The 22,143-nt window shown below is 43.5% G+C and overlaps 1 protein-coding gene across 1 annotated transcript in view; it reads left to right on the top strand.

Moving 5' to 3' along the window:
• The window catches only part of antxr2a (ANTXR cell adhesion molecule 2a), a 228,839-nt gene that overhangs the window by 56,287 nt on the left and 150,409 nt on the right, over positions 1-22,143 (top strand). Inside the window, exon 8 of the mRNA XM_072592512.1 lies at positions 17,066-17,126. Coding sequence (XP_072448613.1) covers positions 17,066-17,126 — 61 coding nt within the window. The remainder of the gene's footprint in view (positions 1-17,065; positions 17,127-22,143) is intronic.

Raw genomic sequence — 22,143 nt, 5'->3', positions numbered from 1 at the left:
CACAAATGTATGTACGAGTCAAGACAAAAGACTGCGGATGCTGGAATGCAGACAGAGCATGGCAGGTCTGGCAACATCAGCAGAGCCAAAGTGTTAGCACAAAGAGTCTGAAGAAGAGTCATATCAGACTTAAAACATTAACTTTGCCTCTCTCTTCATAGATGCTGCCAGACTGAGTTTCTCCAGCATTCTCTGCGGTTTGTTACAAATGAGTTTACATTTTAAAAGGAGCATTTTATCTAGCTTTCTTGCATTAACAAAGGGACAGTTTGTACATTATTAGATGTGCAAAGAAATGGTAGTGCAATGCACATGTATAGAGAATGAATGGTGAGCTGAGTGCAAAAAAACAAAATATATTTAAAAAGTGACCAGTCTCTGAATTGTTTGTGAAGAGAAGGGAGTTGAATATTGCAGTTGTTGCACTGGATGTTATCGTTGGAATTGATGTTTTGAGTTGATTCTTGGTCTTGTAGGACTGATTAAAACCCTGACTATTTGCTCCTAGGGTCATTTGGGCCTTGGGACCCTGGACCTGCTGGGTTTCCTGGTCAGATGCAGACTCATCGACCTCAGCTTGACCTTCTTAGGCAGCATAGGCAGGAGGGAGGTGAAAGGCCAAAAGATCTCCTGCAGTATCCCGAGAAGACGTTTCTAGGGATCCACTTTCTGAATGGCTCTTGTTCCCTGTGAGTGCCTCTTCCCCTGAGAGGAAGGAACACCCAACACAGGGACATGAATCTCCTCTTGCCTTGCCATTTTTGCTGAGTCCCGATGGCATGAGTCATTGAGTGCAAGAAACTGGCAGATACTAAATGTATTGGACTGGGTGTCCATGGTAGTAGACATGGAATTGACAGAAGTGTGTACTCACCAGAGCCAGTGTGGTGCTGATAACGGTGACGGACTCTTCCGTTCTTTGATCCAGTTGACTGACCTCCCCTGACGTGCCTTCCTTCTGTTCCTGTGTCTGTGCATTTGGACAAAATCTGTAACGGCCAATACCATGGCTGTTAGAGGTGATGGTAAGACCTAGGGTGTCTAGGGCTGGACTCTTTGGTGTGGAGCTTAACTAGCTGCTGCTGGAGTCTGAATAAGGGAAGAGAGTTACGTCAGAAGGGCTTGACCTTGTGCAGGTTAAGAATGTGTGAGTGTGGTTGGCAATGAGTGCAGCGTAATGAAACTCACTGCATTGGTTACCCACGGAGCTCACCAGGTTCCCACAAGTCAGTCCATGCTCTCCAGCCAAGTTCAGAATTTTTTCTCATTTTGAACGAGGAACTTTATGTCCTCCACTTCTTACCAACTCACCTTTGAAACGTCTTACTCCACCCCGTGGCATCCATCATGTCTGATTACATCCTCATCTTACCACGTGCTGTTGCCAGAACTACTTACCACTTAGAATATCTCCCAGAAAACCAGAAACCCTTGTGGCTGTGCCAATTTTGGAAGGCTGCTATGCATCCAGGTAAACACTGGTAATCTGAAGTTGATCCTTTTTGGCAACATCATGGCTCAGCAGCTACAAGCCATTGTGCCCATGGCATATGGCTCATGGCTGACAACACCTTAGCACATACAATCCCATTCTCTCATTCTTTGACACTGCTTAATGTCCACACAAGACACAGTTTATCTCCCCTTAGCTACATCCTATCTAAACATTGTCTCCACGTCAAGGCTGCTCTGTCTCCAGTGCCGACTGGATATCCGCAGCTTGTCATTTTCCAGTTGGAGAAATCGCATACAAACAATCAGACAATCCGAAACATGGGCTTTTATGTACAGACTGCAAAAGTGAATGCAACCAAGTCAGCAGAGGTTACCATTTACCCCCCACATTGCAAACCACATATGGTATTATGAACAACAACTATTTAACAGTCCATGATGGTCTGCTGCACCCAACTCTCATTAACTGGAACTGGGTGAGAAGCTGGTCCTGATTGGCTTGTAGTGCTCAACAGAGCTGAGTTCTGTCATGAACAATATCCTTGTCTCCTCCTGAGAGGCCACTTGCTTTTGTTGTTCTAGTTCCTCAGCATCGATGGTACTCAATGGTTTCTCCCTACTCAAATTGTGTAGTGCACAGTCACCAGGAAAGCACACCCCGTCTGGATTATTTTGGAGGGTTCTGCACCTGACAGCTCATAGCAACAGAACCACATCTTCACCGGCCCTACCATTACTGTACCATGGCCCTGGTGGTCACAGTATGGGCAGAATTGTATCGACGTCCCACATCAGTCGCACATCAGTGTGACACAGTGGTATTCCTGATCCCCAGAACAAGCCTCGTGAGGCATCTGGACCCTCAAACACACCAAGTACATGAGATTGAACCAGGATGTAGGGGTCATGGCAACTGCCAGGGTAGGGGGTACACACCTCCAGGAATGGGTCATAGGGTGGGGTGCACAGATCACCTGAACACTAATGGAATGGAAGCCTTTCCTATTGATGAGCACTGCAGTGTTGCACTATGGCCCTCTGAGTGCTATGTGTGAGCAGTTGATGGCACCCTGTACCTACGGCGAGCCAACTACGTTCCTGAATTCTATTGCCCAGCCTTCAGCATTGAGCTCCTCACGTGGAGTTGAATCTTACTCAAATGGCATCATCACTGTCCTGATGCATGTGTTGGTGCACAACAGAGAGATTCCCAAAAAGGGCACCTGTCACTCCCTGGAAGGAATCATTAACATAGAAACTCAGAGCAGAAGTCACCTCCTGGGAGGGGATGGTCTCCCAATCCTGTATTCCTCAGGTCCTCCTTTAGTCTCCAGCACAGTTCCGTCTGTCCTGAAACATATAGGGCCTGCATTGATGCTGCATCTTGCTTATCCTCAGGAAATGGAGTCAGTGTCAAAAAAACTAATATCTGAGCTATCCAGAATCAGACTCGGAGTAATCATTCAACTTTTCATTGAATTCAAGACACACCATCATTAACTTTATAACTTTATACCAGTGATGATGCCATTTATAATACAGAAGATGCAGCAATGGTCTCTGGTTCCTAATAGCATCCTTGAAAATTGCATCAATATTGGATTATCTCTTGTTTGCATTGACTTCTATTTAAATCATTGCAACTAATCTCAGTATCATTGAAATGCCGATTTTCAATTTGTAAGGACCGATGGCATGATACAGATTGCCTTTCACTTGAATTTGAACTTTCTTCATGTTTACCGCAACTGTATTGCAAATGGATGATGAAATGATTGCAAACTGAGTAGCTGGAGTTTGCAAATGCCTACTTCAACTATGTGGCACTTCAAAGTCTGAGCATCCAGCTGACATTGACCCTGAAACTGAAACGAGAACTGGAACTGGAACTGGAACCCACTCCGGGGATTCTTGAAAAAGGGATGAAATTCTGATCCACACCTGCCATGTTAGGAGATTTTTACCAGTCTGCACACACTGATGCCTGGCTCCACTTATTTGGGAAAATTCTGCTGTTAACTCTGATCCTGCCTCCTTAGTCTGCTGAATATTTCGAGCATTTGGAGCCTTTTAACTCAGTGTTTAATAAACTAATCTGACTTGAGGTTTCGCCTCAACAGTGGGACAATGTGCTGAAGCCAACTAAAGTGCTTCTCATTTTGGAGACTCGTTTCTATAAATATGTAATGTATTTGGCAGTTGATTTTCACTAAAACAAATCTGGAGTTTGTATGTATTTATTTTGTGGTTTTGTTTTAAGCCGTGCCAGCCTGGTTAGCTCGCTGGTCATGTCTATTTTGAGATGTGCAATTTCTTTGCTGAGAGTGAGATGAATTAAAATGTAGTTACTTTTGATTAAAGTAACGTCCTGGTAAAATGAGGCAATGAATTTGTATTTAAAGGAATTCGATCAACATAAAGCTTGTGAAGCATCACAAGATTTGTCAGATGGCTTAATATAATGCACTTTAGGTTTGATGGTCTAAGCTGCTCTAGCAGAGTTAAAAAATGCATTGTGTTATTCTAAAACAAGTATATTATCTTGATCAGCACTGCATTTGGTCAAACTGACAGCTTTATGTCTCAGATATTTCATTGGTGTCTGAAATCTAACAGTGGAAATTTTCATTATATAAACTCCAGCAGCCTGGTTAATAAATTCCAAGAGAGAGTTTATATAGTATAAGTAGGTGTGTGCTATAGAATAATCCCTTGAGTGAAAGTAATGGATTGGAAAGGGCTGGTTTGCAAAATAGGCTGTATGCAAATTAAAGTAGTTGTTACTAGTTGTATCACTAGTACGTTTGTTAAAATGGGTGATACATTTTGGAGATGAAAAGTCTCAGAATGCTCAGTCTACAATACAAGGGTGAGAGCAACAACACTAAATGTTATTTGTGTTGATTACTTCTAGAGATTTTTCTGAATACCTCTGGCCGTTGCTTGGGTGCAAGCGAGGTTGATTTACACTGCTTTTCTATCTCTATGTTTTACAGAATTGTCAACCCTCAATTGTGTTTGCAAAAATGCAGACTTGCAATTCCATCAAGTCTTTTATGACGACAGGATTTCACAGAGCAGCTTACTTTTCATAAAATAATTTAAGTACAGTCAATGTTGAAATACAGGAAATGTGGCAGACGATTTGCACACAATAAACTTCCTCAAACAGGAATGAGATACATCATCAGATAATCAGTTTAGTTCAGGCGAGTAAAGGATAAATGCTGGCCAGGGCCCTGAGGAGAACGCCTCAGCTCTTTGTTAGGCTGTGGCCTCTAGTCAGTATTTAATCCAAAAGGTGGCACTTCCAACAGTGCAGCTTTAGTACTGCATTGATTTGTCAGTCTAGATTTTGCTATTAAGTCTACAGAGCAAGAGGTGAATCTTGGTAACAGTGCTCCACAGCTGAGTGGTATGACTCAGGTTAGAATTTCTGCTTAGTAACTGGGGAACACCCCCTAACATTGTCCTCTGCCTGTGGTGACCCAACTTTGCCATGATTTCTCCTTGTGCAATTTCCATTGGCTGAAAGATTCCGTGCCTGGGTATTGTATCTAAAATTCATGAGGGTAGTATGGAGAAGAAGCCAGAAGGCTGCAAGGGTCTAAAGGCAAAAGTGAGGACTGCAGATGCTGGAGATCAGAGTCTAGATTAGAGTGGTGCTTGAAAAGCACAGCTGGTCAGGCAGCATCCAAGGAGCAGGAAAATTGACATTTCGGGAAGGAGCCCTTCATCAGGAATCATTCCTGATGAAGGGCTTCTGCCGAAACATCGATTTTTCCTGCTCCTCGGATGCTGCCTGACACACTGTGCTTTTCCAGCACTACTCTAATCTAGACTCCAAGGGTCTAAAACCTTGTCTATCATAGAGAAGTACATTGCTCAAATCCTGTAAGACACCACGTGACGATAACACATGGTGGCAATGCTGAAGGGGTCCAGGAGAATTCTGAACAGTGGGAAAGATCCTGAAGCTACACCCAGCAGCAGTGGCTGAAACCAATGAGGACAACTCTGGTGATCAGAGAGAGCAGACAGAAACCTTTGACAAACAAAGCAACTAACAAAAACACAGCATGGGAACAAAGTCTCCAACCAGGGCTTGCAATGCAGTCCCAGTTTGCCACTTCCAAATCCATGCAGCAGAAAAAATGGCAAATATCATTTTTCTTGTTGTAGAAATGTTTCCGGTTTGGTAATGAAAGCCGAACAAAGAGCAGGTCAAGTACTAGACATGGCTGGTGGTATTGTGGATGACGTGCTGGCAAGGCAAGGGGTGAATGAACACACTGCCTCTTATAAGAATGGAATCAGAACTACTGACTCATATTTTCGTGCTGAATGCAACATTACAATTCAACAAGCAAAATTTAATCAAAGGAAACATGTGTGGCATAAAGCATAGACTTGGCTATTAAATGACCTTTACCAATTGGCAGACAATTGTGATTACAGAACGTTAAAAGAACAGTTTTGTCTTGCATGGAACAGTAGTTTGGGTGTTTTGGAAGAACCCCTTTTGGACTCACTATGGTCTAAGGCAGACATAATGTGGATTAAGGCTGTACAGCTGTCTACATAGGGTGAGATAAGAATGCAGTATTGAGTTTTGAGACAGAGAAAAATCCCATGAGGAACAATATTTGAAGCTTTTTTTTTGTTTGGGGTGCAAAACCAAAAGTGCATTCAGACAGGAACCAGAGAAGTGTGAAGACAGTGTACTGAATGCCCATTTTACAGCATCCGGCTTGCAGCAGGCAGAAAGTACACTGGTGCAAAGAGTGTTCTGTCTGAACTGCAGACTGTCATTTAAAAATGGTCCATCATTTACATGTGTTTTTAAACCTCAAACAGAGGGGAAAACCCTTTAAAGAGAAACAAGAAAGTAGACAAGTCACCTTTCTTGGCAAAATCAAGGAAAAAAACAGCTTCTGGAGTGTTAACATAGGGGTCAATTGGCACTAATAATTTTAATATCAATACAGGAACAGGAAACACAATTCTTTCCAATGAGAGGAATAATTGAATCAAACAACACTGTGGCTACCATTGGTTCAAATCCATGGGGCAGGAGGGATCAAATGGATGTTTAAAGGGCAGCTGATTGCAAGATTGAAATATAAAGACGGTCACAAACATCACTCAGAACCAAGAATGTTTGTTCTGAAGTGGAGGGCCACGTATAAATTTTAAATTAAGTTTTTAAAGTTGAAGAAGTTAATGACAAACAGCAAGGCAATGATTCAGAATTTCTCTCCTGAAATTGTTCGAAGAGTTGGAAAAACTGAAAATTATATCCCATATCTCCGAAAGAGTGGATACAAACCCCTATTGTCATTTTATACTCAGGATATTCCACTACCCACTCCTGAAAAGAAGTGAAAAGTTTTTCAGAGAAAGGTCATTTCAAGGTATTGTATGTTTCAATAAGATCACATCTCATTCTTCAAAACTTCAATGGATACAGGTACATCATGTCAAACCTTTCCTCATTAGATAATCTTCCCAATGCCAGATATCAGTTGAGTCAGCCCTCTCTGAACCACTTCTAACATATAACATCATAGTTTGGGAGATTTGTAGCTCGGGTGCTCGTTGTTGTGGTTCTGTTCACCGAGCTGGGAATTCGTGTTGCAGACATTTCGTCCCCTGTCCAGGTGACATCCTCAGAGCTTGGGACCCTCCTGTGAAGTGCTTCTGTGATCTTTCCTCCAGCATTTGTAGTGGTTTGAACTACAACTGGAAGCAATAGACAGCTGGAACTGACAACCGGAAGCGGCAGATTCAAACCACTACAAATGCCGGAGGAAAGATCACAGAAGCGCTTCACAGGAGGCTCCCAAGCACTGAGGATGTCACCTAGACAGGGGACGAAACATCTGCAACACAAATTCCCAGCTCGGCGAACAGAACCACAACAATATTAACATCATGTCTGAAATAAAGTGACCAAAACTGCACACACAACTAAAGATGTTGCCTCACCAATGCTTTATGCAAATGCAGCAAAATATTCCTGCTTTTATGTTTCATTCCTCTCTCAATCAATTACAGCATTCCAGTTCCTTTTCATATCACTTTATAGTACCTGCATATTAACTTTTGTGATTCATGTACAAGTTCATCCAAATCCCCCTATACCTCAGAGCTCTTCAACTTACTCCATTTCAATAGAGTGCAACTTTTTTCACTTTTTCTGCTAAAGGAGACAAGTTCACATTTTTGCACATTCTACTGTATTTGCCAAATTTTGTCCACTCACTTAAGCGATATAGATAGATTAAGTCCCCTTCACAACATACCTTCCTATCTAGCTTTGCATAAGCAAATTTCACAACCATACATTTAGTTCCCCTTTACAAGTAATTGTTACAGATGATAAGTTATTGACACCCACATACTGATCCCTGCGGCACATCATTTGTCACATCCTGCTAATCAGAAAATGACCCATTTACACCCACCCTCTGCTTACCATTAACCAACCAATTCTCTGTTGACACTAATATGTTACTGCCAACACCTTGAACTCTAATTTTGCGTTGTAATCTTTGATTTGTCACATTGTCAAATGCCTTCTGGAAATGGTGCAACAATATATTAACTTGTTTCCACTTTATCTGTGTTGCGGATTACTTCTTCAAAGAACTTCAATAGATCAGTCAAACATGATTTCTTTTTCACAAAATCATTTTGACTCTGCCAGGAACATGAGGTGGTGTATCACGATATCATAGCTGGTGTAGTGCTAAATATTGGACCATGGCAAGGCTTGATCACTCTTTTTGGCTTTAGGAGAGGTGAAGACATAAGAAAGGGGGGAGAAAAGCACATATTATTACATCGGAAAATCCAATAGATAGACAAGTCAATCATTGGGGACTTTGGAATAAAGCAAGCAGAGGGCTGACAACCCATCATGCAAATTAAATAATTCCAGCAACCGAAAATTTCTCAAACAGTGCAGTCATCCTGGAAGTGGGTGGCTGTAAAGTTTTCTCTGGACTTTAAAGCTTGGGGAACCATCGCCCTTCTCTTCTCTTTGACTGTCCTCCTGGCCCATCTCAGGATCCTCACCTTCATCTTCATACTCAGTGTTTCTCTCAAACCTGCATCTCTTCCTCAGCCAAGAAAACACCCTTTGGTGACTGAGATGGAGGAGGGCATAGCACATCACTCTGACACGGGCATACTTCCTTGGTTATACTGCCAGGTACCTCCTGACTGGTTCAGGCATTGGAACATCACCTTGAGGAGGTCTAGGATCTGTTCTGTAATGCCTCTGACTGAAGTATGGGCAGCGTTGTGACTCCTGGTGGAAGTCTCAGAATTTCCTAAGGTTGTTATTGGTCAAGTGTGGCGGGGGCATCCATTGTCACCCGGCAATCACTGTTGTATGGGCAGAGGACTGCAAGGACCTGTGACTCTTACAGTATATGAACATGCTTTATGTGGTCTTTGTGACATTAAAGGAGTAGAATTCTTTCCCATTGACATAGACAGCAGGTTCATAATAAAGTGATCTCATTGGCTATGTCAGTGCAATTAATTTGCACCTTGAACCTGTGGGAAACCAATTATCAGAGCAAAGCCTAATTTTCCAGCTGCCTGATGCCCTGCATCAAGAGAGAACAAGATGAATTGGTGGGCCTTTGTGAGGCAAACATCAGTGATTTCCAAGATGCGCTTTTGAGCTAAGGACAGTAAAGGACCAGAGCTCCCAGCTACTCCCTGAAATGATCCACTGGCAAAAAACTCAAGGATTACTTTTACTTTCAGGTTTACTGGAATGGGAGTGCTATCTAGTCCTTGTGGCAGAAGCAGTTGGCATAGGCATGACTTGATGACTGGGGAAATTCCCTGCTGTCTCTCACTCATTTGCAGATAGCCTGAACACTTAATTCCATGCTGAGCTCTTCCCCTCCTGTGTGATGGTTCTCACCCTATGGGCTTACCGTCTGGAAGCTGGGTGCCAGTTGGTGACAGCTTTTGACATTGTTGTAACAGATAGGGTTGTCTCTGCTCTCTTTTGTACCATCTCCATTGCAGTATTAGGACCACATGAAGAATTATTGGCTTGACCTCTGCCGTGCTCCCTGAACTTGCTACAGAGCTGTGAAAACAATGAGTGAAAGTGCAGAGCCTTAGAAAGGGATGCTTCATCCCTAACAGCCTCCTCAAGCTACAGCAGTGTTGTACCTTGCCAAGGTTCACACAGAGTGCACTCCATTGGATTCTGCCTTGCTGCATTTGTTGGGAGGAATGCTCCTTGTTACCAACCTCACAGGAGCTTGAAGCACGTAGTGCTGCAGGATTACCTTCATGCCTGACAGGAGCCCTTCCCATGTACTTCAAGAATCCTGAACTCATATAAGATAGTACAATAATGTGTTCGTGTGGATTTGAAATGGAACACTTGCAAAGAGGCCATCTGCAAAACCCCTCAACCCTAGTAAATGAGCTCAGTCATTCTGTCCTGTTGTGTGAAAGGGTATGGTAGCTGTAATATGATGGCTTGCAGTGTTTAAGACTGTGTGCCGAGGCTAATGGGGTATTTAGTGATTGTGTCTTGCTCCATTGACTCTTGTTGACGTCAGGCTGCAAGATGTCAGTCAGGGCACAATGTACTCTCATTCAGTGTGAGATCAGAATTGGGTGGAATTAGCAATTGTGTGATTCTGTTAAACTGTGAATTGAAGGCAGGTGTATAACAATGTGTCATCACTCAACTCAAGACTGAATCTTTTTAAATGCTGCTCAGATACTGAAATGCATTTCACCTTAAGTATGTTTAATATCATGGGCATCACAGAGACCCTTTTTCACCCCCTTCCCCAAACAATTGGTGGCACTGATTCTTCTACATTTGTCCAGTATTAACACTGAAAGGATAACAAGTAATTCTCTGCTCAACAAAGAATTGTGTTCACAAGAAATTGACAGATCAGAAAACTGCAAGATAAGGCTGTTATTAATCACTTTTATACAACCGATCAAAGCAAACTCCACAGCTTAATTTAGAGGCAGCAGTGTGGAAATGAAAGATTTGCCTGCAAACCAAAAAATCTCTCCTGATTACTGGAGTAGTCCTTTAGCTGATCTCGCATTCCAGCCTTGAATGCTGACCCCTCTTGTAAAACAAGTGTTACTGAAGATCCCACCCACTTTGGGTGCTGCATTGTTGATATCAAAAGTTATTTGTGTAGTTGATTTTTGAAATTAGCAGTGAAGTTTAGCCAAGGGTTCACAGCAGTGACTTGCAGGCTCTTTCTGTGCCTCTTGAAATAACTTATATTCTTCTTGGCTCCTCATGTGTAGAGCTCCATGCGCCCCTCTCCCTTGTTTCGGTTGAATCAATTAAGTGACTGTAAATGTCCCCATTTTATACCCAAAACACCGGTCTTTTAAGTTACTGATGCCCTGCTCCCCACTAATACCAAGGCAATGTAACCATGATTTAACTTGGTCCCTATTTGAGACCATCCAATCCTCAGTCTTCTCCTATTAGACCCCAGCCTATGATATTTGATCATCTTCATGAGGCAATCATTCACTCAACTATCAAGTACAATATGATTGGTCCCCAGTCTTCAGCCGCATGCAGCCTTGACAGCGCAATGATCTGATCCTGGATTATGGATGACCCAATTCCTGACTGAATGTGACCTGACCCCTGGAGAAACTTTATAGAACAGCCTATTTGACCAGGGTCCAACACTGTTCCTCCAGACTGAATTTATGTGATGACCCTGACTGATTTTGCTTGACTGCTGGATTGACTGTGCCTCATTCCCCAGACTAAAGAGATGCAGATACATACAGTGTTGCACTAACTGCCTGACTGACAGATTGTGGCCATCACCTCCAGACTAGAAATGGCCCAACCCTCAGACTGCCTTTCACAAGCCCTCTGAATGACTGGAATCCAACCATAACCCACTAATCGTGCCTCCCTATGCACATTGCTATGCTTTCTAAACCCATGCAGTGTGATCTACAATGAAAACTGCTGCCACATGGACTGCCTCTTATGCAGTGTGCCGTACAGCAACAACTTCTCTCTCTTTCCAATCCTCCCACTTCCTCCAAACCAAAGGAGCAGCCATGGGCACCCGCATGGATCCCAGCTATGCCTGCCTCTTCGTAGGATATGTGGAACAGTCCATCTTCTGCAGCTACACTGGCACCACCCCCACCTTTTCCTCCGCTACATCGATGACTGTATCGGCGCTGCCTCGTGCTCCCACGAGGAGGTTGAACAGTTCATCCACTTTACCAACACCTTCCACCCCGACCTCAAATTCACCTGGACCATCTCAGACTCCTCCCTCCCCTTCCTAGACCTTTCGATTTCTATCTCGGGTGATCGAATCAACACGGACATTTATTATAAACCGACCGACTCCCACAGCTACCTAGAATACATCTCCTCCCACCCTGACCCCTGTAAAAACACCATCCCATATTCCCAATTCCTTCGTCTCCGCCGCATCTGCTCCCAGGAGGACCAGTTCCAAAACCGTACAACCCAGATGGCCTCCTTCTTCAAGGACCGCAATTTCCCCCCAGACGTGATCGATGATGCCCTCTACTGCATCTCTTCCACTTCCCGCTCCTCTGCCCTTGAGCCCCGCCCCTCCAACCGCCAGCAGGACAGAACCCCACTGGTCCTCACCTACCACCCCACCAACCTCCATATACAGCATATCATCCGCCGTCATTTCCGCCACCTCCAAACAGACACCACCACCAGGGATATATTTCCCTCCCCTCCCCTATCAGCATTCCGAAAAGACCACTCCCTCCATGACTCCCTCGTCAGGTCCACACCCCCCACCAACCCAACCTCCACTCCCGGCACCTTCTCCTGCAACCGCAAGAAATGCAAAACTTGCACCCACACCTCCCCCCTTACTTCCCTCCAAGGCCCCAAGGGATACTTCCATATCCACCACAAATTCACCTGCACCTCCACACACATCATCTCTTGCATCCGCTGCACCCGATGTGGCCTCCTCTATATTGGGGAGACAGGCCGCCTCCTTGCGGAACGTTTCAGAGAACACCTCTGGGACACCCAGACCAACCAACCCAACCACCCCGTAGCTCAACACTTCAACTCCCCCTCCCACTCCACCAAGGACATGCAGGTCCTTGGACTCCTCCATCGCCAGACCATGGCAACACGACGGTTGGAGGAAGAGCGTCTCATCTTCCGCCTGGGAACCCTCCAACCACAAGGGATGAACTCCGATTTCTCCAGTTTCCTCATTTCCCCTCCTCCCACCTTGTCTCAGTCAAATCCCTCGAACTCTGCACCGCCTTCCTAACCTGCAATCTTCTTCCTGACCTCTCCGCCCCTACCCCGCTCCGGCCTATCACACTCCCCATTGACCTCCCTCCACCTATTGCATTTCTAACACCCCTCCCCCAAGTCCCTCCTCCCTACCTTTTATCTTAGCCTGCTAGACATACCTTCCTCATTCCTGAAGAAGGGCTTATGCCCAAAACGTCGATTCTCCTGTTCCTTGTATGCTGCCTGACCTGCGCTTTTCCAGCAACACATTTTCAGCTCTGATCTCCAGCATCTGCAGTCCTCACTTTCTCCTCGTACAGCAACATGTGTCCTACCTTTCTCATTTGCAGCCATATGCTCCTGCCTTGTATTCTCTGTTTATGCTTCCCTTTCGTTGTAAGCAGCTTGCCTTGCTTTCTGAGCTGAAGTGCCACCTGTAAAGCTGATGTTGGTGCATTGTCATTGCCCAGTTGGATGGAGCAATAGTCCATCATAATTTAGGACGGTGCCTATTGTTGTTGCAGTGGCTCCAATGTACCTGAACAGAAGGAACATTGCAAACATATCAATATAGATCGTGAAAGCTGTGTACCCACCAGGCCTGAGGGTGAGGACTAACATCACCAGGTTGTGTGCTTAGTTTATGTATTATGAAGATCTTGTGGTCTTTTTGGCTTCTGGAAGTTAATTCTGGTAAGCAAGGTAATGAATGAGATGCAAATATATTCATCTAGGCTTCTCACTACTCGATGTTGACAAAGTGATCTTGCCCTGAAAGGAAAGAAAGAATTTGATTATTGGCCTGTCACCCAAGTGAAAGTAGGCTATGCAGCCCAGTGAATCTGTACCACCACTCAACGAGATCATGTGGATCTGATCAAGATCTACTTTAATTTGCTGCATTTACCTCCTCACCTCCAATCCTTGATTCCCTTACTGATTAAAAATGTTTATTTCAGTATCGAACATAGTTAATATTTCATCTTTAACCGTCTTCTGTGAGAAAGAATTCCACAGATTCACGACCTTCCAAGAGAAGAAATTCCTTCTCATCGTAACGTGTGACCACCTTATTCACAGCATTCCTCAGTATCACTCTCGCCATCTCACGGAGTGGAAAATCATGCTTCACCCACAGAAAAGAACACGCATTCCAGACCTTCCAAGGGTGACACCGTTGGAAGAGTTGCCTAATGCTGCTGGTAAATGCATTCCAACATTTCATACAATCCCGACAGTGTAGAAGCAGGCCATTCAGCCTATTGAGTCCGCACCAACCCTCCAAACAACATCCCAACCAGACCCTCCTTTTCCCCCCGCCCCCCCACCGCCGCCCCCCATCCTATCTCTATAATCCAGCGTTTCCCAAGGCTAACTCCACCTAGCCTGCGCATCCCTGGACACTGTGGGCAATTTAGCATAGCCAATCAACACCTGCACATCTTCGGATTGCGGGAGGAAACTGGAGCAAACCCATACAGACATGAGGAGAATATGGAAATTCCACACAGACAGTTGCAAGGATGGAGTTGAACCCAGATCCTGGCAGTGGGTAGCAGTGCTAACCACTGAGCCATCGTGCCATCCATTTGATCACTGTTAACAGCGATTTGCAATTGCTGAGATTAGCGGACTGCAAGCGTGACTGATGAAAGCAGGAAATGAGAAGGATTTCCTATTACAAGCAGCATTCTGGAGCGGATTTGCAATAATAACGAGGTTTTAAATAGACAGATGCATTGCATAAATGTATATAGCCTACAGGGAAATGTAAAGAGTTTTCAACCAGAGATTTCAGAGTCAAAGGAGAGTCCTATTCACTTGTTTTTCTTGCAACAGCTGCTTCCAGTGCTGCTGAGTTTCTCCAGTGTGTTCTGTTGGTCTATCAGAGATTTCAACTGCTGTACTAGCTTGGACAGGAAGCAGGCAACTTCAGCAAATAAGAATTTGCCCTGAGCCCTGCCCAATCATGTCAGCACAGACGCCATTAGGAGTTTCCAGCTTCAGGGGAAAGTTTTAAGTGAATTAAAGTGGCGAGATATGAACTGCCACCAAAACAGTGTGTGCACTGAAGGATTAAATTAAAAAGCTTTGTGGGATTTTCTTATGCGAAAAGGAAAAAACAAGATTGTGGGCTTATGTGGATTTAAACCTCCTGAAACTGTTGAGTCAAGATCCCGAAGTCATCTGGGTTTGTGTGGGGTCCAGCTGAAGATAAAACGTAGAAAATAGAAACATAGATTTGGGGCGGGCGGGCTCTTTGATCTGTCAAGTGAGGAATATAAAGCCACTGGAGGACTGTTTTATTTTGTTTTATTTGTTTTTACTTTCATTTTTGGAATTCTGCAGCCTGACAACCTGTTTCCAACCTGTCACTGTCTCGGCAGAGGTGACAAGATCCCCAGTCCTGCCCCCAGGACAGAGCCTACAGCCCGAAGACCAGCTCTGTTGAGGACATGCTGCATGTTTTTGTGCTGAACAGTGCCTCTGAAGGTTCAGGTTCACAGGGCAGCTCATTGCTGACATCTACAGCTGAGCCCCTTCCTGGAGGAGCAAATGAACACATATTATCCTTTGCCGTAAAGTTGCCAGTTTTTGAATGGCCCGCTCAACTGCCTCTTCTCAAAGTTAAGTTCTTGCTTCTCCTGCTAAGGGAGACAAGAGTTATGACCGTTTGCAATGATTTGTGTAAATAGGAGAATGAAATGACTACATTTGTGTAAAGTGGCTGGTTGCAAATGGGTTACATGATGAGTGTTGATGGATATGTTTCTTGCGTGGATGAGTGAGTCATGTACGTGGAGAGAAGTACATGGAGCTGTGAGATGTGTTGGCCCAGAAAGATCTGTGCAACAGGATGTTGGGGAAGATAGAAAGTGACGTGTGACAACTGAAAGCATAATGGCACTCACCTTCCTCATGCCCCTGAGGTCCTGCGTCCTTGGTGCATTATCCACAGCTTGAAAGGACCAGAATTCTAGTGCTGCTACTCTCCGTCAGTTCCATGTATGCCTGCTTGCCTGGAAAGGTTGTCATCCTACTCCTCACCTTCTGAATAGTCACCTCGCCGTAGCCCCTTAAACCTTGTAGCAGGATATCCAGGTAAAAGTGAGAGACCTAGAGTCCAGTCTTCTCTTCATTCATACAATTGCTGTGGCCCTCAAGAACTCATGAGTTGGCAGCCCTTGGTAACCCACAGTATAGTTCCTTCGATTAGAAATCCTCCCTTCGCCAGAATGGATGTGACATTTGGTATGGTCTCCCTGATTGGTTGGTCATGTCCAAACAGTTAGCTAATTCCATGATTCTGTTAAAGAGTCATGACTAGGCTGACCATTGGTTCGTCAGGCCCTCAAACTGAAAATGATTACACCACTCTGGCAGTGAATAAGTCCAGAAGCTCCTGTGCTTTAAATTTAAATGTTGGTTTTGCTTTGGGGTTCAGAAATTATCACTGGAGAGGTAAACATTTAGTCTTATAGAACAAGAATACTTTTTGTCATTACTGAATTTCATCTTGCTTCCCAGTATACACGACAAAATCATAGATTCCATTTTGTCAGACTTGTGAGAAGTTTGAAGATTTTGGCACAGCGGGCCAGTGAAAAGTGAAATGGTTAACCTATTTTGAAAATAGTTCAGTCAATTCAGTGTCTGATAACCTTTATGGTATAGCTAAATATAACAGTGAGTCTCCGATGGGTACAGTTGACTGTTGGCCTGGAATGTGGTTCTGGGCAGTAGGGGGAGCACTGGCAGGAAGCCAAAGTTATTTCTTACTGTCTGACTGAGCATTTCCCTGTGGCTTGTAGGTCTTCCTTAACAGAGGTGGTATGGACCCTGACTGGCATGTAAGATTCTCTTCACCCCCAATAAATACTATCATAGGCATGGTACATGATTTACCTTGTAATTTTAACAGTATAGGCTTCATTGTGAAGTCAGCTGTACTTTATCTTCTGTCTTTGTCCTTCCATCTGTCTTGACAATTTGGTTCTTTTAACAATAATTACTTGCAATTCACAGTATCTCTAATGTATTCGTACAACTCAAGGCATTTTCAACAAAAGTTTGCCACTGATGCCCATAAAGAGAAATTAAGTTGATTGTCAGGTGTCTTTTAAGCCTCATTTCAAAGAAGGAAAGTGTGAAAGTAAAAGACATTGCTGCATATGTGCTCTTAAATTATTATCCCACAATAGGATTAAACAATGAAATGCATGTATCTTGAAATAAATGACAGTAATGTTTACCTTCAGTGATTTATTTTACTTGTATTGACTCACTCTTTTTCTTAAATTTCAATTTTAGATTTTAAAGAAGTCATGTACTGAGGTTTTGCATGTGGAACCATCTTCTGTATGTGCTGGACGTAAGTAAATCTGCTTGTGATGCATTGGAGTAGATTAGACTGTGCAGTTGAACGGTGACCACTTTCAAGATCCACAGCCACAAAACACCAAAAACCAGTATTGGAACAGGGCACTGCTGAGGGATTGCTGATAGCCACTTAAATCAGACTTTAGACCTCAAATATAAATTAAAGTAGCTAATGTCCGTTTTGGGACTCCTGTCAAATAGTGGGACTTGATGAATTTAAGCCACGACTTTATGAAGGAAAAGGGAGCATAGGTCAATGACGTTCCTTCCTTATCTCTGTTAATGAGGCCTCCCCACATTATTGTTGTTCCAGGGAGAGGCCAGCTCGATGGAATTGTGTGCACTGCCTCGGGAGATAGATGGCAAGGGCGGTGGGCAGATGACAAAGCTACTTGGCTAGGTGACCCACCCTATTTAATGGGTTATCAGCTAATTTGTAATCTTGACAGTCAGGATCTGAAAGGAGTGGCATGGTGGTTAGCACTGCTGCCTCAGCACCAGGGGCCAGGTTCAATTCCAGTCTCGGGTCACTGTGTGTGTGGAGTTTGCACATTCTCCCCATGTTAGTGTGGGTTTCCTCTGGATGCTCCTGTTTCCTCCCACATCCCAAAGATGTGCAGTTTAGGTGGTTTAGCCATAATAAATGTGGGGTTACAGGCTAGGGTAGGGTGCTGAGTCTGGGTGGGATGCTTTTTGGAGGGTTGGTATAGACTTGATAGGCCTAATGGTCTCCTTCTACACTGTAAGGATTCTATAATCTGACACTTTTGTCCCTCCCACCCTTCCAAACAGTCTTAATACTATTAACTTAATTTTAATGTTTGTTTATGGTTTGCATGTCCATGTCTTTAGAAAGGTTTATTATTCAAATATTGAATGTTGGGAGTATTTTTCCACGTATGGAGTCAGCTGTTACAAGGGGGCATAGCTTTAAATTAAGGGGGGGTAGATATAGGACTGATGTTAGGGGTAGGTTCTTCACTCAGCGAGTCGTAAGTTCATGGAATGCCCTGCCAGTAGCAGTGGTGGACTCTCCCTCTTTATGGGTATTTAAGCGGGCATTGGATAGGCATATGGAGGATAGTGGGCTAGTGTAGGTTAGGTGGGCTTGGATCGGCGCAACATCGAGGGCCGAAGGGCCTGTACTGCGCTGTATTCTTCTATGTTCTATGTTCTATTGTTGCTGAGAGAAAAAAAAATCTCCCTTAGGTGAATTATCATAATATAATCCTTAATAAATATTTTTCTGTGACTTGGGGATATTTAAAAAGAGACTGGTTGTAGGCTGTCTTTGACAGAAAAGAAATTGCTGATAACTTCTGACCCTTTTTGGAAACCTCTGAAAATGATGGGCAGCAGATAACACATTTTGGATTTGTTTCTTGCTGGTAATTTACTACTGTGCTTCCGTATTTATCCAATCAACCTTTGTCAGTTTTCACCTCATAACTGCATAATTTAAGTTTGAGAATCTTGTTTGGACTGGAGTATGTCACTTTTTGTTTGCAGTTCCAAAGTGCTCACAAGGAGTCTGGGTAGCTTTAAAGTAAAATGCAGCTTTATTACAATTAACTGGGAGACACTCACCTGGGATAATGAATGCTCTCCTAACATAGTTTTACGAAGGTTTACATACTTTTCCTAATCACGTGACTTGGTAAGTCCACATTTGGAGTACTGTGTGCAGTTCTGGTCACCTCATTTGAGGAAAGATGTGGAAGCTTTGGAGAGGGTGCAGAGGAGATTTACTAGGCCTTTTCTCATTGGAACGGCGAAGGATGAGGGGTGACTTGATAGAGGTTTATAAGATGATCAGGGGAATAGATAGAGTAGACAGTCAGAGACTTTTTCCCCGGGTGCAATAGAGTGTTACAAAGGGACATAAATTTAAGGTGAAGGGTGGAAGGTATAGGGGGGGATGTCAGGGGTAGGTTCTTTACCCAGAGAGTGGTGGGGGCATGGAATGTGCTACCTGTGGGAGTGGCAGAGTCAGAATCATTGGTGACCTTTTGAGCGGCAATTGGATAGGTACATGGATAGGTGCTTAAGCTAGGACACATGTTCGGCACAATATCGTGGGCCGAAGGGCCTGTTCTGTGCTGTATTGTTCTATGTTCTATATTCTATGTTCTATTGTAGCTCCACCTTTAATTATGCTAAGTGCCTAACTTTTGAGTTGACCAGAAGACGCCAGGCCAGCCCTAGCTTCAGGATTTTAACTGTAAATTATCCTAGACATGCCTGTTGGATCCTCTTTGAAGGTTTGTTGACTAATACCAACCGGTTTCGAGCACATTCCAGTGACCTTCACGATTTTATATGTTCACGCATCATCCTTAAGATGTGAGCTCTGAAAGGTTTGAAGCTCAAAGTACAAAACATATCCCTGCATCTTGATCACCAGGAGGAAAGAAAAACAAGTTCTAGTTTAAACTGTTTAAAATCTCACCTATAATGCAAATACAAATACCAGACCACAGCAGGTTAATATTTTGTTCAGTGACTGGAGACATTCGAGACACTCTCATTCAAACAGAGAATTATTACTTCAATAAAACATGAGGACAAGTTGCTCATCTTTAAAAGTTTGTTAGTCTAAATTGTTTTACCTTCTCAACAATTTCTTCCAATCTTGGATTTTAATCTTTATTCCTTATCCTTTACTTTTAGTGGGAGTGAGAAGTACAAATGTTTTCCATTCGATGTCTTCCACTCCAGGAGCACCAGCTATCACAATAAGGCAGCTTGCTTCCACTCATCTCTGCAATGTTTAATATCTTTTGGCTGTGGAAGTAACCTTTTATTCAAACAGAAAATGATCTACTTATCCATGAGGTTGTTTAATTGTCTGACTTTCCCTGGTATCATAATTTTTCTTTCTCTGATATTGTATAGCTCCTGCATGAATCTCTCAAGTGGAGGGAACCTTTGTCTCCCTGACTCTATCAAAGCTTTTGAACAATCAGCACACAAGGATTCCATTACTTGCAATGCCTTCCTGCACATCCTGGCGTTGCTTGCTGAGATACTTTAGGCTTTGTGGACTCCCAATTCCTGGTTCCTTGGTCAGTCACTGACTGGCCATGTTGCAAAGGAGGAGGCTAACCTTATCTCAGCTCCTCAACTCTGTTTGAAGGTGCTTGATCACCCTGCTCACGGTGCCAGATTATTGTAGTTCTTAAATGACTATACAGTGTCCAGGCAATCTTACAGTAAAACACAGATCTTATATCCTTAACTAGGACACAATTACTCAGAAAGTATGTGTTATAATCAGTATGCTCATTCTCAGGTGAGAGTTTCATTTCTTGCATAAACTCCTACCTGCTACAGCTACTGCTATTGGATCCAAGGCTAATTCAGCTCTTGGATAGCTTGAGATCCTGAGGGTCCTGTATCACTCCCACTTTGGTTCAATTGTATTTGATTTTTGTTTTTGTCCATTTGATCATCCACTGTGGCATCACTAAATAACCCATCTTCATTGAAACAGTGCTAGAATTGTTTTATCCCTTGTTGGTTTTATCATTGATTGTTTTAGGAAGCTGTCATGAAGGATTTGTGAGGGGTAGGTTGTGCCTCACAAACCTTACTGAGTTCTTTGAGAAGGTGACCAAACAGGTGGATGAGGGTGAAGCAGTTGACGTGGTGTATATGGATTTCAGTTGGGCATTTAATAAGGTTCCCCATGATAGGCTATTGCACAAAATACAGAAGCATGGGATAGAAGGTGATTTAGCAGTTTGGATCAGAGATTGGCTAGCTGAAAGAAGACAGAGGGTGATGGTTGATGGGAAATGTTCATCCTGGAGTTCAGGTACTAGTGGTGTCCTGCAAGGATCTGTTTTGGGTGCACTGCTGTTTGTTGTTTTTATAAATGACCTGGATGAGGGCATAGAAGGATGGGTTAGTAAATTTGCAGATGACACCAAGGTCAGTAGAGTTGTGGATAGTGACGAAGGATGTTGTAGGTTAAAGAAGGACATAGATAAGCTGCAGAGCTGGGCTGAGAAATGGCAAATAGAGCTTAATGCTGAAAACTGTGAGGTGATTCACTTTGGAAGGAGTAACAGGAATTCAGAATACTGGGTTAATGGTAAGATTTTTGGTAGTGTAGATGAACAGAGAGATCTCTGTGTCCATGTACATAGATTCCTCAAAGTTGCCACCCAGGTTGATAGGGTTGTTAAGAAGGCAAAAGGTGTGTTAGCTTTTATTGGGAGAGAGATTGAGTTTCAGATCCATGAGGTCATGCTGCAGCTGTACCAACCTCTGGTGTGGCCACATTTGGAGTATTGCATACAGTTCAGGTCACCACATTATAGGAAGGATGTGGAAGCTTTGGAAAGGGGTCAGAAGAGATTTACTAGGATGTTGCCTGGTATGGAGGGAAGGTGTTGTGAGGAAAGGCTGAGGGACTTAAGGTGTTTTCATTAGAGTGAAGAAGGTTGGGAGGTGACTTAATTGAGACATATAGATAATCGGAGGTTTAGATGGGGTGGACAGTGAGACCCTTTTCCCTCAGGTGGTGATGGCTAACATGAGGGGACATAGCTTTAAATTGAGGGGTGATGGATAAAGGACAAATGTCAGAGATAATTTCTTTACTCACAGAGTAGTAGGGGCATGGAATGGCCTGCTGCAACATTAGTAGACTCTTCAGCTTTTAAGGTCATTGGATAGACATATGGATGAGAATGGAACAGTGGACATTAGATGGGCTTCAGATTGATTCCACAGGTCTGCACAATATCGAGGGCTGAAGGGCCTGTACTGCGCTGTAATGTTCTATGTTCTATGATTCTATAAACTCATCTTCTGATTTTGATCTTGTTCCTATTATATGAGCATTAAAGCCTCAGTGATGATTATATATCCCTGCACAAGAAAGGAGATGTCGATGGGTTGACAAGTTGATTCTGGTTGATTTGAGGTGTTGCCATTAAGAATGTACCATGGAACAATTGTTCCCCATGCTTTTGTTAAAATCAAAAATGATGCAATGTCTA

This window comes from Chiloscyllium punctatum, chromosome 1 (assembly GCF_047496795.1).
Source record: "Chiloscyllium punctatum isolate Juve2018m chromosome 1, sChiPun1.3, whole genome shotgun sequence".
NCBI classification, from domain to species: domain Eukaryota; kingdom Metazoa; phylum Chordata; class Chondrichthyes; order Orectolobiformes; family Hemiscylliidae; genus Chiloscyllium; species Chiloscyllium punctatum.
The sequence above is the reverse complement of the archived record's forward strand: the minus strand, read 5'-3'. Positions and strand labels throughout refer to the sequence as shown.